At 43.3% G+C, this 15,028-nt stretch overlaps 1 protein-coding gene across 1 annotated transcript; it reads right to left on the bottom strand.

The window, feature by feature from the left end:
* Window positions 1-5,903: 5,903 nt before the first annotated feature.
* On the bottom strand, window positions 5,904-14,594 carry SRP9 (signal recognition particle 9). Its single transcript, XM_055726080.1, has 3 exons — window positions 14,439-14,594; window positions 11,452-11,520; window positions 5,904-8,859 (listed from the first exon to the last, which is right to left on the bottom strand). Exons 1-3 carry the CDS (start codon window positions 14,508-14,510, stop codon window positions 8,740-8,742), a joined length of 261 nt encoding a protein of 86 aa, XP_055582055.1. The 5' UTR covers window positions 14,511-14,594; the 3' UTR covers window positions 5,904-8,739.
* Between the last annotated feature and the right edge of the window lie 434 nt (window positions 14,595-15,028).

Genomic DNA, 15,028 nt, shown 5'->3' with positions numbered 1-15,028 from the left:
CTTCTATCCCCTATTTGTAATAAAAATGCCAACTCAGATCTCTACTTAGCCAGTAACTCCAGCCTCTGTAACTTCTATAAAGAAGTAGTTTCATACTTTACCCAGGTTGTCCCGTGTTCTCAAAATGGGCGTCTTCAGTCATCCAGGAAGGCACCCTGTTACCTCCTTAGGCCCTTCCAGTTCTTGTCATGAAGTGGCCAGGGTAGTTTAAAGCTCCTGCTGTGGAGATATCACTCTTACGTATGCGTCTTCCTGTGGATGTTAACCCTCTTAAATTGCCAATTCATTAAATATTATATTTCTCTGTGCTTTAACAGTACTGAACATATGCTGCTTCTGGTTCAGGAGCAGAACTCTTAGGTCCTGTGGCAGCAATAAGTAGCAATGAGCAAAGTTGTTACCTCAAACATAGAGAGGGCAGAGGAACATTACATGTGGTTTCGTTCTTTACATGCATTCCTCCTAACTGGAACCATTTTGGCTGTTTATTGTGAATACCGTACAAGTCCCACAGCCTATCAAAGGAACACGGGGCGATGCAAATACCGCTAAAGCCCAAAGGGCCAGCCGTGCCCTGGGGTACACCAAGCGCAGCACAGCTAGCTGGTCGAGGGAGGTGGTCCCACTCTGCACCACCTCACGACTGTGTGCAGTTTTGGGTGCTTCAGCATAACAACATAAAACTACAAAGAAGGGCAACTAAGATGGTGAAAGGCCTCAGGGGCAAGACTTACAAGGAGCAGCTGAGGTCACTTGGAGAAGGCTGAGGGGTGCCCCCACCACAGTCTACAACTTCCTCACGGCAGGGGGGCAGCGGAGGAGAGGTGCTGATCACTTCTCTCTGGTGACCACTGATAGGACACGAGGAAATGGAATGAAGCTGCCGGGGGAAGTTCAGGTTGGACATCAGGAAAAGGTTCTTCACTGAGAGGGTGGTCAGTCACTGGAAGACTCCCTGGGGAAGTGGTCATGGCACCAGGCTTGTCAGAATTCAAGGAGCATCTGGATGACACTCTTAGTCGCATGGTTTAGTTTTATGTAGCCCTGCAAGGAGCAGGGACTTGAGATAGTCTATGATTCTAAATAAGAGAAATGGCAAACATTAGCAACTCCATAGTCTGGCATTTCTTGAAATTATTTTTGCTTTAGAGTCTTGAGCTGAGGTAGAGGAACATTACGCAGCATTATACTCACCTTTAGAGCAGCTGGAGTTTGTTACAGCAAACAGAAATTAGGGGGAAGATATGGCCATGACAGAAACTTAAGGGACTGCTGGTGTGAGGGGAACTGCAGCGAGTTTGACAAAGATCCGTATAAGCACAGAGAAACGGACAGCAGATGTGGTTGGAGAACAGCTTTTATCTTATAATTAAGGAATGATTTTTTTAAAAACAAGATATTTATGACAAATTATTATGGAAAATTGCTGATATCTAATCATTACGAGTTGTAGACCAGCGAAGAGTCATCAGCCAAATCAAACAATGTCAAGTAGTATGCAAACCAAATTACAGGAAAGTAAATGAATTGCTACAATCTAGGTACATCCTCCAACACAGAGCTTGAGCTGAAGGATCTTCTAATTACGTAAACCCTAAGCGCTCTTTTTGATATCCAGAAAAACTATTTTCTTATCCAATAATAGTATAAGGAAGTCAGGCATGCAGTTTATAACTAATGCCTCTGTGACACCTACACACATACTCTTTGCAAGTGTGACAACGCAGGATCTCCCTGTACTGAAGCTCAGATTTGAGAATGAAATCCTCTATTAACACCCACAAGTAGAAGGTGGTAAAAACGCAACTGTGTAAAAACCCTCTTCCCCCAAGCCAACCAAAAAGTCACCATGATCAACTATACAGGGGAAAATAAGAGGAACACAAAGATCTGAAGAGAAAGAGTAAGTTTAAAACAAATGAAAAATAAGAAAGGACTGCAGAGTCAGAAAAGAAGGAAGCTTAATACACAGAAGAATAAGGAAGGAAAACACTCTTCTCTGACTGTGAAATCAATAGTCCATTCTCACCACCAGTGAAAACACATCCAGAAGTGTTTCAGTATTTGTGTTTCAAGGGTTGGCCACCTGGATGTATTCTGGAGGCACCTTAAATTCTTATTTATTGGATTGGAGCTGCTGCACACTGAACCATTATGATTGCAGTCACATGCCTTTCCACATGCTGATTCCTTCTTAAGCCCCTGCCCCAACATCAATACAAGAATTACAACCCAGTTCTATACATTCATGATATAATCCTCACCTCGTACCATGTGCTCAGTTCCAGTTGCTCCACTGGAGTGGCTTATCATTGTTACAGGCCTTTAATGAAAGTACCACCTTCAGTCTTTGTTTCCAGACTTTCAGCACTATCCACATGAATTAGAACGATACAGAAACAAATTCAGACATATCTAGTTTTTAGGTAAATATTGCATGGCATGTACATTACAGAGCATTTAATGGGACAGACAGGAGGTTTTTACAAGCAAGTCAGGGAAATTACAAGGTGCAGGTTATTTAGGCTGTGGTTCCATGGCAGCCTAAGCCTGCTGTCTCTTTAGCTTCCATCATTATCCTTACCCTTCTTGGGAGCTCTCAGCCCTTCCATTTCTCTCCCTGTAGCACACATTTGACATTTTATGAAGCCATCTCAGCACATGAACTAGGCAGGATACCAAACCACCAGCTCTCCAGAACATTTCAGGGGTTTTCTGGTGTGCTGGTAAATTGAACTGGTTCAGCTGAGGCTCCGAGGCACGCTGGAATCAGTGCAACAGAGACAACAGGGATCAGGCAGCCAGCTGTTACACTGACCAAAGGCAGTACTGACTCTCAGTCTTTGCACACTTACTAGATGATTAACAGGGAATATTGCTGCAGTGGTTAAGAAGCTATCTGCAAAGCAGCTGTTTGCTCTGTTAAAAACATGGGTAGTTATTTGCCTGTTTAAATACAGTCAGGTGTTACGTGGGTCTGCTGCGTGACCAACACAGAGGAGGTTTGCCTCTGGGCACAAACGTACAATCCCTGGTGAATCTTGTTTATTTCTTTGGTTACTGCCCGCTGCCATACGGTAGCACTGCCACAGCAAATGTGTTTTAAAAAATTAAATAAAAAAACCCCAACCGTCAATCACTCACCGAAAAGGTCAGTTTTCCTCCTGCCCCCAAATTTAAAAGGTATATTTTATGGCAATTTAAAGACACTGACTTTCAGACTGAGATGTCTGAGGCATTAGTTCATCCTCCTGCCTGCTAACTCCTTAGAGGAGCAGATGCCTTTGGGAGGGAACATCTTTAAGCCACACAGTTAGCTTGCCAGAGCTCATTTGTCAGTGCCCTGAGGCAAGCCTTTCATCTTTTAGCCACATAATGATAGCAGAACTGTATTATAGATGGCTGTATTTACATGCATGAGCAATCCAGTTAAAATATGTATTTTTGCTAGCCAATGCGAGCAGCAAATTCACATTTGCTCACTATCAGCCAGTAAAGCCATTCAGTAAGTGTCCCAAAAACTCAACCCCCTCTCCAAGAAACCGGTCTTGGAAATCTTGCTGTAAACACATGCCTATTCTCAGAAAGATTCTGCTCAGTAGAAGCAGAACAATGTAGACTAGTCCTTTTACGAACAGATACCACTTCTAGACAAAAAACAAACTCAACATGCAGACACAACTTCAAAAGAAATAAAAAACCCAATCTCTTCCAGACCTCTCGGTATGACTGATGTTTCAAGTTCTAACAAAATGACTAAGAATTGCCACAGCAAAGGGGACAGAAGAATGAGAGCACAGAATTAAAATTTGCTACAAAAACAAAGCAAAACATCCTCAGAGCTGGTCTTGATTTAAATAAAACCCACTTTCATAAATAACAACACTGCAGTTTAAAAGAAACACTATACTCTTAGAATGTCAACATTCACAACATCTAGGCACTATCTGTACGAGGAATACCAACAGGCTGAGCACACTGGCTCTTGCCAGACTGGGCATTTCCACGGAAGAGCACTCAGAGGTGGCACTCATGACTGAAGAGGTTTTTAGAATGGCAAAAGTAATTGCATTCCCATTACAGGACTCCAAGAACACATACCTGTAACTTACTTTGCCACAACGTAAGAAAAAAAGCATGTAGCTTCACCAGAAACAAAGACTATGTTCAACAGCAGGGCCTGTACTTGCATGAAGGCAGTTAACTCTGCTATCATGCTGTGACCATTTTTTTTATTTGCTTAGTTCCCACACATTTCAGTTTTACATGGTCCGGTTTAAGCGCACATTCTCCTGAGAGCATTTACTCTGTTAGAACAGTTACAGGACCTACACAAGCTTGCATAATAAGCAGGATTTAGCAAGCTACCATGCTTTGTATTCTGCTGAGTAACAAATCTGCTTCTAAAATACGTAATTCTCAGCTCAAAAATAACATTTCCACAGACCAAAAAGCCCACATCTGCCTTTAGCGCGTAGTAATTCACATGTAATACTTGAGCCCAGGACAGAAGTGGTGAGGTTTTATCCGGAAGCCAGTCTAAAGATTGTACTTATTGTAAAAGTAATGAGAGATGAGAGGCATGTTTTTATGCCACTCCAGCAACAAAGACAATTCCAACTTTTGGTTATATTTAAATACCAGTCCTTGAACTCTCAAAGCCTTTGTAAAAGATAAACTCTTTGTAAACAAACATTTGTTCTGAGTCATGTAGCATCTACCTTTAAAGTGGTATCAGCTTTTCAGACTAGACACCCCCACATCTTGAGAAGCAAATCACTAATAACTTCAGCAAGAAAGCAGATGCAGTTTCTTCAGTTTCCTTTAAAAAAAAAAAAAAAAAAAAGAAAAAAAGAAGTGAAGATCCTTTAAGAAAGTTATCTAACAAGAAGGCTCCTTAGACAGGCTTGACCAAAAGAGCTTTGTTTCAGTCTATTAGATTTAAAAGTTACCCAGCGCAGAGCACTGTACAAAGAATAATAGTTTTCAGCTAAGCTCCTGTTGCCTAAGGTCACCCAGTAACGCTCAGACTCTTGATGGAAATTTGATTGTGCAGAATCTGCAGTTTAGGCAAGTTATACAGAAAGCTCCCACTTATTTGTTAATATATTAAATTTTTCCACTTTAGATCTCAAACTTCATTTACAAGGCAGTTACAGTATTGTTTCTGTTAGTTTTATCTTCCCATAAGCCAGAAGTGAAAAAAGCTAAGGTGCATTGCGGGGTTAATGGTGTGTTACTAACACAAAGGAGGTGAGATTTGTTCTGCCTAGAGCGGGAGGGCTAACACACCTTCCAGATGATGCAATCCTTTAAGATCAATCTATGGTAATAAGCGATCAATCTAAGTGACTGAACACATCTGGCAGAACCTGGGGTTTCTTCGCATTTGTTACAGCAAAATGTTGAATATTACCCACATTTGTACTGCAGGAAGGAACTTACCAAGATGAAGTACAATTATTTTGACAAGTTAAAACATTTTGTAGAGCACCTGCTTGGCTTCAGTTATGTTTCCCATTTTGACAGACTCAGGCACCAAAGCATCCAATTTTACAGAACAAATCTGTCACTCTTTAAAGCGGTAGGTCAGGACTTTAGAGGAAACAAAGGCCTCTTTCATAAGGATCTCTAAAACAAAGACCTGTGACCATAATTCTCACTTCTACAGATAATTCAAGGATCTTCCTGTAATCCAGAACACACTTACAGAATGGACTACACACAGGGAAGCTCAGGGTTAAAACCCCTAAAAGAAAACAGAAGTGATGCAGTTGCATGTAAGAGAGCTCAGACACAAAGCCAGCTTCAGTGCTGTGCACAAGGAAGAACCATAATCAAGACACTCTGAGCATTCAGGAAGAACACCAGAAAAACCAGAATAAATTCCATGGGTAAACCAATTCAATTTCTTTGTGCTATAACAAGACCCATATTCTTTATTAAACTATTATCACAAAACAGATCAATTACTGAAGATAACTAACATGCAGCAACAACATTAGATATATAGCAAGGGAAAATGTCTTTTTTCCACCCCACACCCCCCCCCCCCCCGCCCCCCAAGCATTCCACTTCTGCCAAAGTTACCCATCTACAGCTGCACAGGTTGCCTACCCGCTCCGGCACTGCCTGTTTGCAGCCTGTAACTGGCAGGAACTCCCAGCTGGTGATTAGAAGCATTTGCTGACATGCTGGGCTGCCAAGCGCAGAGCTTCACATGCAACGCATTCAACCGCCCCTTTGGTGCGGCAGCCACATTAAGCCGATTTTTTCATCACATACCAGTGGACACATTCAAGTAGTTGGCAACGTGAGGGACTAACGCGCTAAAATTCTATTAGGAAACTGGTCAGTGTACATACCTACACATGCACACTCCCAACAAGAGTATAAGCACAAAAAGCAGGAGCTGAGTTCACAGCTTTTCTACCACCCCATGAACACAGTATTGAAGTTGCTGAAAATTCCAGGACAAAGTTGAGAAGTACCTGTCCAAAAGCTTTTTTTTTAAGCAGTAGCTTTATCAATATTCTTGCGCGTTACGACTGCACAGAACCGCCCTAGTTTTTCTGTGAGTATACGGAAAACAAGCTTCACAACACTTACTCTTACAAAAGCAGCATTAATATTTCCTTATGGTTTCACAGAAATAATTTCTGAATGTAGAAAAAAAAAAAATCCATTTCCCTGCCTCTTTTGCTTAACAACTGCTACTCTAATATATAGTACTGTAATTGCCTCCCTCTAAAACCTGCTTAAGTATATTGCTTAAGCCATTCAGCCACTTAGTACACCAAGTCTGTCTGGTCTTCCCTCTACTTTTATCCTCCATGAACAAGAAAATACCACTGAGGCCTTCCTGTACCTCAGCTCACAGAAGACATCTACATGCCAAACCAGTTTATGAGATGTCCAAAAATCACATTAAAATAGCTGCAGCCTTTTCACCTGCCAATTTAAGAGCTTAAATCTTCATTTGTATGACACCGTGCAGCAGCAATTCATCCTGCAGAAGAGTGCTTTAGACAAAAATGGTTTAACTACTTAATATACTATTGCAAATATTAAGAAAATAAATCAGAGCACCAAGGAAAATTTTCAACATTACAGTACCTTATTAAAGTTTAACTAAGAACAAAGTTTGGCCTTCTCTCTGCATTTATTTGTATTTCAAAAGCCAATTCAAAATGCAAAGTGTTACATGCATACCAGTCACTCCAGTAGACCAGAATATGAATAGTCACTGGGAATTTAGCACTGCATTTTCCAACAACACGCAACACTATATTTAGCTGAAAGGGACTCTAATGCAATATTCAAGCCCGGGTTTTCTTCCAAGCCTTTGGCAGACACGGGAACTCCACTGTTCAGAGTAGCTCAATTGTTTTTATGTAAGTGACAGCAGGTAGCTATTTAAGTAGATTGTTTTGTTACATAAAAATGCCATTACTGACAAGTCCTTCTATGGCCCTGCTTTACTTCCATGGCTTGGTTTAACACAAAACACTAGTCCTGGAAAAGCCCAGTATAATAGATAATTACATTAAAATATTCATCTGGTTTTATGTATGGAAGATCTAGTCAAAGCAAGTATTAATTTGAGCTACTGAGTTTTCAAGTAAAGAGCCTTTGCAAAAGACAGTTAAGGCTTCCATCACCCTACTGGAGGTAACAATGAGAAACAAATCTAAGCCACAGGAGCACTGGTCTCTTCTTGACAGTGGTATTTAAGTATTTATTAAGCTGGTTTTCATCCATTTATTCAGTTGGCTGACATTCATCTGCCACATGTAACATTTGAAAATGCACAGTTAGCAAGCTGCTAAGATAAGGAATCTGGATACTGTTTGGTTGCATTTTTGCTATTAACATAATAGGCAAGAGCTTCTAGAATTTGTCTTGCTGACGTACTTCAACTCTGCCTGAAGCAAGGATGGGAAAAGGTCTCCCTGCTAGTATAAAAGGGTTCAAGTACAGAAAAAAGCCACCAACTGTTTTTTAACATCAATATTTGCATAAACAGAAAATAAACTCCCAGTTTCTCACTGATCTCTAGCAATATTTAAGCAAAGTTTCACTTCAATTTTTAAAATACAGAATTTCAATTATTTAGCCAATATAACAGTTCTATAAACTGCATCACAGATAATGTTGCACAGCTTATGACCAAAATCAATACTAAAAGCTAAAATCTTTCTAGTGACAATGGTAATACAAACTGGCAGTTTTAAACATTTAAGTTCAGAAAACACCCATTCTTCTAAAGCCCACTGATATATATCATTTATGTAAATATTATTAGATCCAGTCACCATGCTACAGTATTAGTCAGTTTAATAAACCTTCTCACTGTGAGAATACACCAGCATAAGGTATGAAACACAATGAAATCTATATGAAATTTTATAGTAACTTTCCAGAAATATGCTTACAGCCTATCAAATTCAGACTAAAGTACTGTAGATTTAAAATATTTACTTGTCTTCTTAGCATACCTAATGTGTAAGAATAGTTTCTTGTTCAATTCCCAAAAATAAATATAAGCTTTCAATTGAAAGCATGTATTTTCCTAGTTTTCCAAAGTGGAGCCTGGCAGGGTCAGAGGGAAATGCTTCAGGCTTGTCGTCAGTCCACTTCAGTACAAAAAAGCATCTCCTGTCCCAGTATTCGTTCAAATCCAAGAGATATTTTCTTCCAGTGAAATATGACCGGAGCACTCATTTTATTTTCAGCAATTCAGTCTGTTTCCATGGCAGCACTGCGGGATTCCTTAGCCACCATGAGTCGCATTAGCTGACTGTGGAATTTCTCGATCTTCTTTACGTCTTGTGCCTGGTCTGTTCTATACAGCAAACACTGTAAGAGAAAGTTGCTTAATATCAGATTTCACTTGAACTGTTTTTATCCTGTTTATAGTTGCAATAAATTTGTGCTCGGAACACACAAAACAAGGTAAGTACTTAAATGTTTATTTGTGGCACGCTGCTTCCATGAGGCAACACCAACATACATCTACCCTGTTTTAAAATACATGCACATATCTGTGTTTACATTTAAGTTTCTCTGGAAGGCGCATGCCTTCCGTTTTGAAAAATAGGGAAGCTCACGATTTATTCTGTTTTCTCCTCTCTCAGAAAAAGTGTTAGAACTTGGGGTTAAAGCTGTAAAGGCACTCCTCTGTGTTGTCTGAAAGTAGAACCAGATTTTAAACCTGAACTTACCTTCCTACTCTCTATATTATGAAAGTAAGTTTATTTTGCCTTTTGCAGTCCTTAATATTACACTGCCAGTGACATATCAGTTCAGTATTTCCCACTGAAGGGGATTCCCTCCTCCAAGCAAAATGTTTCTAAGACAATCCTACCTGATTAAGGAACTCCTTTATGTGACAAGCCTGTAAACGCAAAAGGAGCAAGAGTAATATGCCAGTGACTTATCACAGTGTCCTGTTTCAGCTGGAATAGTTAATCTTCTAGTAGCTGGAAGAGTGCTGTGGGTGCTGTGTTTCAGATTTAGTGTGAGAGTAACACTGATAACACACTGATGTTTTTAGTTGTTGCTAAGTAGTGCTTACTCTAAATTAAGGACTTTTCAAGTTTCCCATGCCCGGCCAGTAGGCAGATGCACAAGCCGCCAGGAGGGAGCAGAGCCAGGACAGCTGACCCGAACTAGCCAGAGGGATATTCCATACCATAGAGCGTCATGCTCAGTGTATAAACTGAGGAGGGGTTGGCCAGGGGCCACCGATCACTGCTCAGGGACTGGCTGGGCATCGGTCAGCAGGTGGTGAGCGACTGTACTGTGCAACACTTGTTTGTTTTCCCCTTGGGTTTTATTCCTCTCTCTCCTTTTCATCACAATCGTATTACATTCTATTTTATTTCATTTATTACATCTTCTTATCTTAACCCACAAGTTTTACCTTTTTCCAATTCTCCTTCCCATTCCACTGGGGGAAGGGAGCAGGTGGAGCAAGCAAGCAGCTGCACAGTACTTAGTTGCCAGCTGGAGTTAAACCACAACACATAGAAAGACCCCTTAGGTTGGGTTTTTTGCAGACTAAGTAATTTCTTACACCTGTACAGCATGAGTAAAATCAGCCTGGGCAGTTAAACAATGGAAAAAAACACCCCAGAGTGCTCCATTCTTCAGTGCTGTCAACACAACAACTTTCGCCAGTGTTAAATTCCTATTTTAATTCAGAAACAAACAGTACAAAACAGTCTGTTTTTTCCTTCAGCTGTATTAGTTCTACAGATTAAGCATCAAGGAAAACTTCCCTTCCAGCCTTTAGAAAAAAAAACCAACCAAAACACCAAAACACAGAGAACCCAAACCAAACCTAATCCCCTGCCCTTGTACTGGTGTAACAGCTTTCTGTGACTGGAAGCAGGCAAGGCGGCCTGTAACTGAAAAGATTTCATGTTTGTGAATCACCAGACTCCAGCTTCCCCACGGAAGACTTCAACTAAGTTGCCCTTCGCTTCCCCCTGTTATCAATGCCCCATACTCAACATCTCACCTGTATTAAGCCCTATTTATCCTATCAAGAAGCGTCATTACTGGCGTTTCACATCGCTCCCAGGTTATTGGGAACACCAATGCCACACTACTTTTCCTGGAAAGAAATTGGATTTTTTCCAAGTCTGAGGATAAGAGAAGGGCAGACTGCTGTTGCAACTCGGCTATAACATCACTAGCACCGAGAACTTGGTGCCAGCATGCATATCAGCACGTATGCCAGTGCATTTCTACCTGCTGCCCATCACCTCACATTCTAACCCCTCCCACACTTCTAAACACCCTCCCAGACTATTCAGAACAAGGGCAACCTGTAAGCACAGCTGCTCCATCTCCTTGTACAGCAACCCTTGGAAGGGCACTGCAGAATTCCATGTTAGTTCCGGAAGTTTTACTGAATGCATAACTGACACCGTAACAGTATCTCAGAAAATAGGGTCTCTGAACTGCAAGCGAATCTTGTCACTCAGTCCATCATCACCAAGGAGCTTAACCTACAGCTGGAAGTTGCCACCACTGTGAGCAAATAAAAAGGACCGCACTCACATTAGTAAACACATCTGTTTGAAGATGCTCCTAAAATGCTTCAGCAGAAACTACTGATGTCGTGCCACAGAGCATTTTCAGACAGAGAGATAGTCCAAGATTTTTGCAGTGCTTGTTTTCGTTGAATTCTAAAGTAATTCTGTTTTCACCCATAAAAAACACTGGAGGTGCTAGAATTTTTCCTAAGCCACACAGAGTTGAACCACAGGTCAGCATCAGTCACAGATACATCAACTAGGCAAGGCGGAGCACAATGAGTTTTGAGAATACTGTGAGGTCCTCTGAAGGCAGTGGCTAAGAGCTCCCAAGTTGACTGACAGAAAAAGGCAAGTCTGAGAGAGGTACTATAAGCCCTGAAAGAGGAATATATTCTGTACTTACCGCTACATCATCGGTTACTTTGATACAGAGGTTCCCATCACAATGTCGGTATTTGAGAACAACCCGCACCTGAAATGACAAACATGTTAACTATAGATGTTAATTCTTAAAAAGTCTCAGAACATATCTGAGAGAAATCTGCCCAACTTCACAATACCTTTTACTACTATTACATACTGCTCTGGTGGCCACTAGTCCTACAGCTAGGATGGTGTGGAAGTTGAATTATCACATTTCCCTGTCTAACATGTTAAACTGGTATTACAGCAGCATCAGGAAGCTTAGTATTTGGCATGTTCAAAACCACTGTAAATACAGCAATGACATAGAGAGGGGATCTTATCAATGCAAACAGACACCTTAAGTGCAAGTGTCAAGAGGTTGGGACCAGGCTCTGTTCAGTGGTGCCCAGCAACAGGACAAGGGGTAAAGGGCACAAACTGCAGCACAGGAGGTTCCTTCTGAACACAAGGAAGACCATCAGTGTGAGGGTGACAGAGCGCTGGAACAAGCTGCCCAGAGAAGCTGTGGAGTCTCCTTCTCTGGAGACATCTGCCTGGACATGACTGTGCAACCTGCTTTAGCAAGGAGTTGGACGAGATAATCTCCAGAGGTCCCTCCCAACCCTGAGCATTCTGTAACAGCTGCAGAGACCTCAGTGACAGGCAAGATAAAGCTATGATTCACGTCAATACAAGACATCCACTTGCTATATATCACACAGAAAAACTAACTGGAAGCTTGTGTTCATAAGCTTGAAACACTTAAAAAACCTGTAGTTCTATATGAAGACTTGACAGGGATTAACTGAGTGGGATAAACTCAACATTACTACTTCTTCTTCTACAGTAGCTAAACAATCATGTAAAACAGTTTTATTTCCAGCCACTGCAGTTACTTCAATAGCTGCACTACAGCCTGCAGAGAGATTTTAAGTGTTCTAATATTTTTGCAAGTGGAAAAGGAAAATAAAAAAGAATAACACTTTTAGAATAATTAAAATCAGAAGACTGAAGAGAGCTCTTTCAAATTAAATTGTTTTCAAAATTCAGTAAGGCTCAATTTGAAGTCTGAAAGCAAGCATTCAACCTCTCAATAAAACAGTTACTACTATAATCACCTGCCCTGAGCTTTAAGCTATCCTCAGTCCCTCTGGACCCTCAAACCACCAAAGCTTTCAAAGCCATGGAGATAAAAATCGACATCCTCAGCAACTGACTGAGCATTAAATGCTTCCTCCTGAATGCAGAACTGGCCAACAGTGACTTTGTATCTATGGTTTCTAGCCTCAGCTAGCATCAGTAACTAGAAACAAAGCAAGATGTCCTTTTGAGAGCATTCTGAACTCACACTATAAACAGGTTATCTGTTGTGGAGAGTGACCCATGCTAATGTTCAACAACCTCCTTGACTGGAAAACATTTCTTGCAATTCCTTCTCCAAGATGCATCTCATCACAGATTTATCCTTCTTGTTTAAGAACTGTCACCTTCTGACCACAGCAGCTGTGTAACAACAGCACATCTCTCGACTGAGCAGGCCCAAAAGGATGAGAGGCTGCCACAAGCAGCAGGCATGGACTTGATAGATAACCTGCTCCTGCAAAAGGTAAGATCACTCACTACCTAGCTTCACTAGCTCACAAAGACTGCATGCTCATCTCCCATAATTCTTGTCCTTCCTTCAGTTTCTTGACAAGCCCAACTACATACAGAAGCTCCTCAGGCTAGTTCTCTGGCAAATTAAAAGGAGGGTGCTCGTGCTGTGACTCTGGGGTCTATATAAACTCCTTCATAAAGAGACTAGTTTATTGCCAGATGGGAAGAGATTGCCTTTGGAGACAACACACACACACACCCCTTAAAGAAAGGGGAAGAGCAACACCCGACTGCACTGACTTCACTCCTCTTTAATTTAATTGAATATTACAGAGCATAAAAAGGTAAACCAGGACAATTTTATTATCAGTAGATATGAAGTGGTCAGCTATGCTAATTAAAGGTAGACATTAAAATACTACTTCAGAAGGTTTCCCCATGTCTCCTATTTTTGGTGAAGGAAACTAGGCCTTTTTTTACTTAAGTTTTCTTAGGCATACCAGTCCCACATTACCTTTTGTGCTGCCTTTTAGCTGAATCATAATGCTTTTTCTGAAGACTTAAGTTACTTTTAAGATGTGCATAAACTGTCCTGCTGAAAAAGTTACCAAAACCAAAAAGCAATCATTTACCAAGAAGTTAATTCCTAGAGCAATTACTTTTTAGGAGGCTAACACTTTCCAGTCTGAAATGACACTGCAGGCAACAATGCAGTGTAAGACCTAATGAATGCTTTCTTTTCATTATTTAGGAAAAAAAATTCAAATGACATTGACTTCAATCTTGTAAACTCATAAAATCAACCAATTCTCGGGGCGCTCTTCATTCAGCGGAACCCTTCATCCCTGTTTCTAACACACACGTACACTGTAAACAAGCACAAAGTCTCTGAAGTTCGATCCCCGAGGTTCACACCTGCCGCTGGTAACACCTGGGACACAGTCCCCTATGTTCGTTTTTAGGGCGCTAAATAAGAACTTCCTTCTGCTTCGTGGAAGAAGGTCAGGTGGGGCACCCGCGAGCGTCTCCTTCCTTGCTGCTGTTTCTAGAACTAACTACACCTCGAAAAACCCTTCCAACCGCCGGCCGCCCCCGCCAGCTGCGCGCAGCCGGGGCCGCCCCCACCAGCACCGCTCCCGGCGACTGCGGGGCTCCACGGCCCGGCTGGGACACGCATCCTCACCGGGAGGTCTCACGGCCCGGCAAGGGCGGCCCGGGGGGGCTCAGGGGATCGCCCGCCTCCCCGGACGGCCACAGGACACAGAGCGAGAGCGCCGGAGCCGCCGGCGCCCACCGCCTCAGCCCACAGCCGCTCCTCCCGGGCCTAGCGCGCCGGGCGGGCGGACGCCCGCCCGCCCGCGGGGCCCCTCAGCGCGGCCCCCGCCTCACCTTCATGGGGTCGGCGAGGTAGAGCTTCTCGGCAGCGCGTGTGAACTCCTCCCAGGCCTGGTAGTGCGGCATGGCGGGGCCGGCCCAGCACGGCGCTCCGCTTACCCGGCCGCCGACAAGATGGCGCCGAAGGCGGGCGCCGCGTCACTGCAAGCCGGTACCTCCCATTGGCCGGTGGGAAACTGCCGCCCAATCACGAACCGCGTGACTCGGAGTTTGTGGGCCCGCCAACGGAGCGCGGCCTGCTGGGCGCAGAGAGGGCAGCGCGGCGGGAGGCGCGGCTACCACAGCGCCCCCGCCAGGCGCGGCGGGATGGCGGCAGGCACCTCCCCGCCCATCGCGGAGGTGAAGGTACCTATTGGTGGGAGCGGCGCGAGTGCCGCCCGGGGCTTACGGGTTCGAGGCCCGCCGCCGGCGTTGGGGCAGCCGGGCGCTCCCGGCTGCGGGGTTCTGCCAAGCCAGGTGCGGGCCGCCTCCGCTTCAGGCTCCCGGCCTGAGGCCTACGGGGCGTGGGCCGCAATGCTGGGGCAGCGTGGGGACGAGGGGCCCGCCCCAGCCCGGCGGGAGGTGAGGGCCGTGCCCTGGGGGCA

Source organism: Falco cherrug, chromosome 13 (assembly GCF_023634085.1).
Source record: "Falco cherrug isolate bFalChe1 chromosome 13, bFalChe1.pri, whole genome shotgun sequence".
Classification (NCBI taxonomy): Eukaryota; Metazoa; Chordata; class Aves; order Falconiformes; family Falconidae; genus Falco; species Falco cherrug.
The sequence above is the reverse complement of the archived record's forward strand: the minus strand, read 5'-3'. Positions and strand labels throughout refer to the sequence as shown.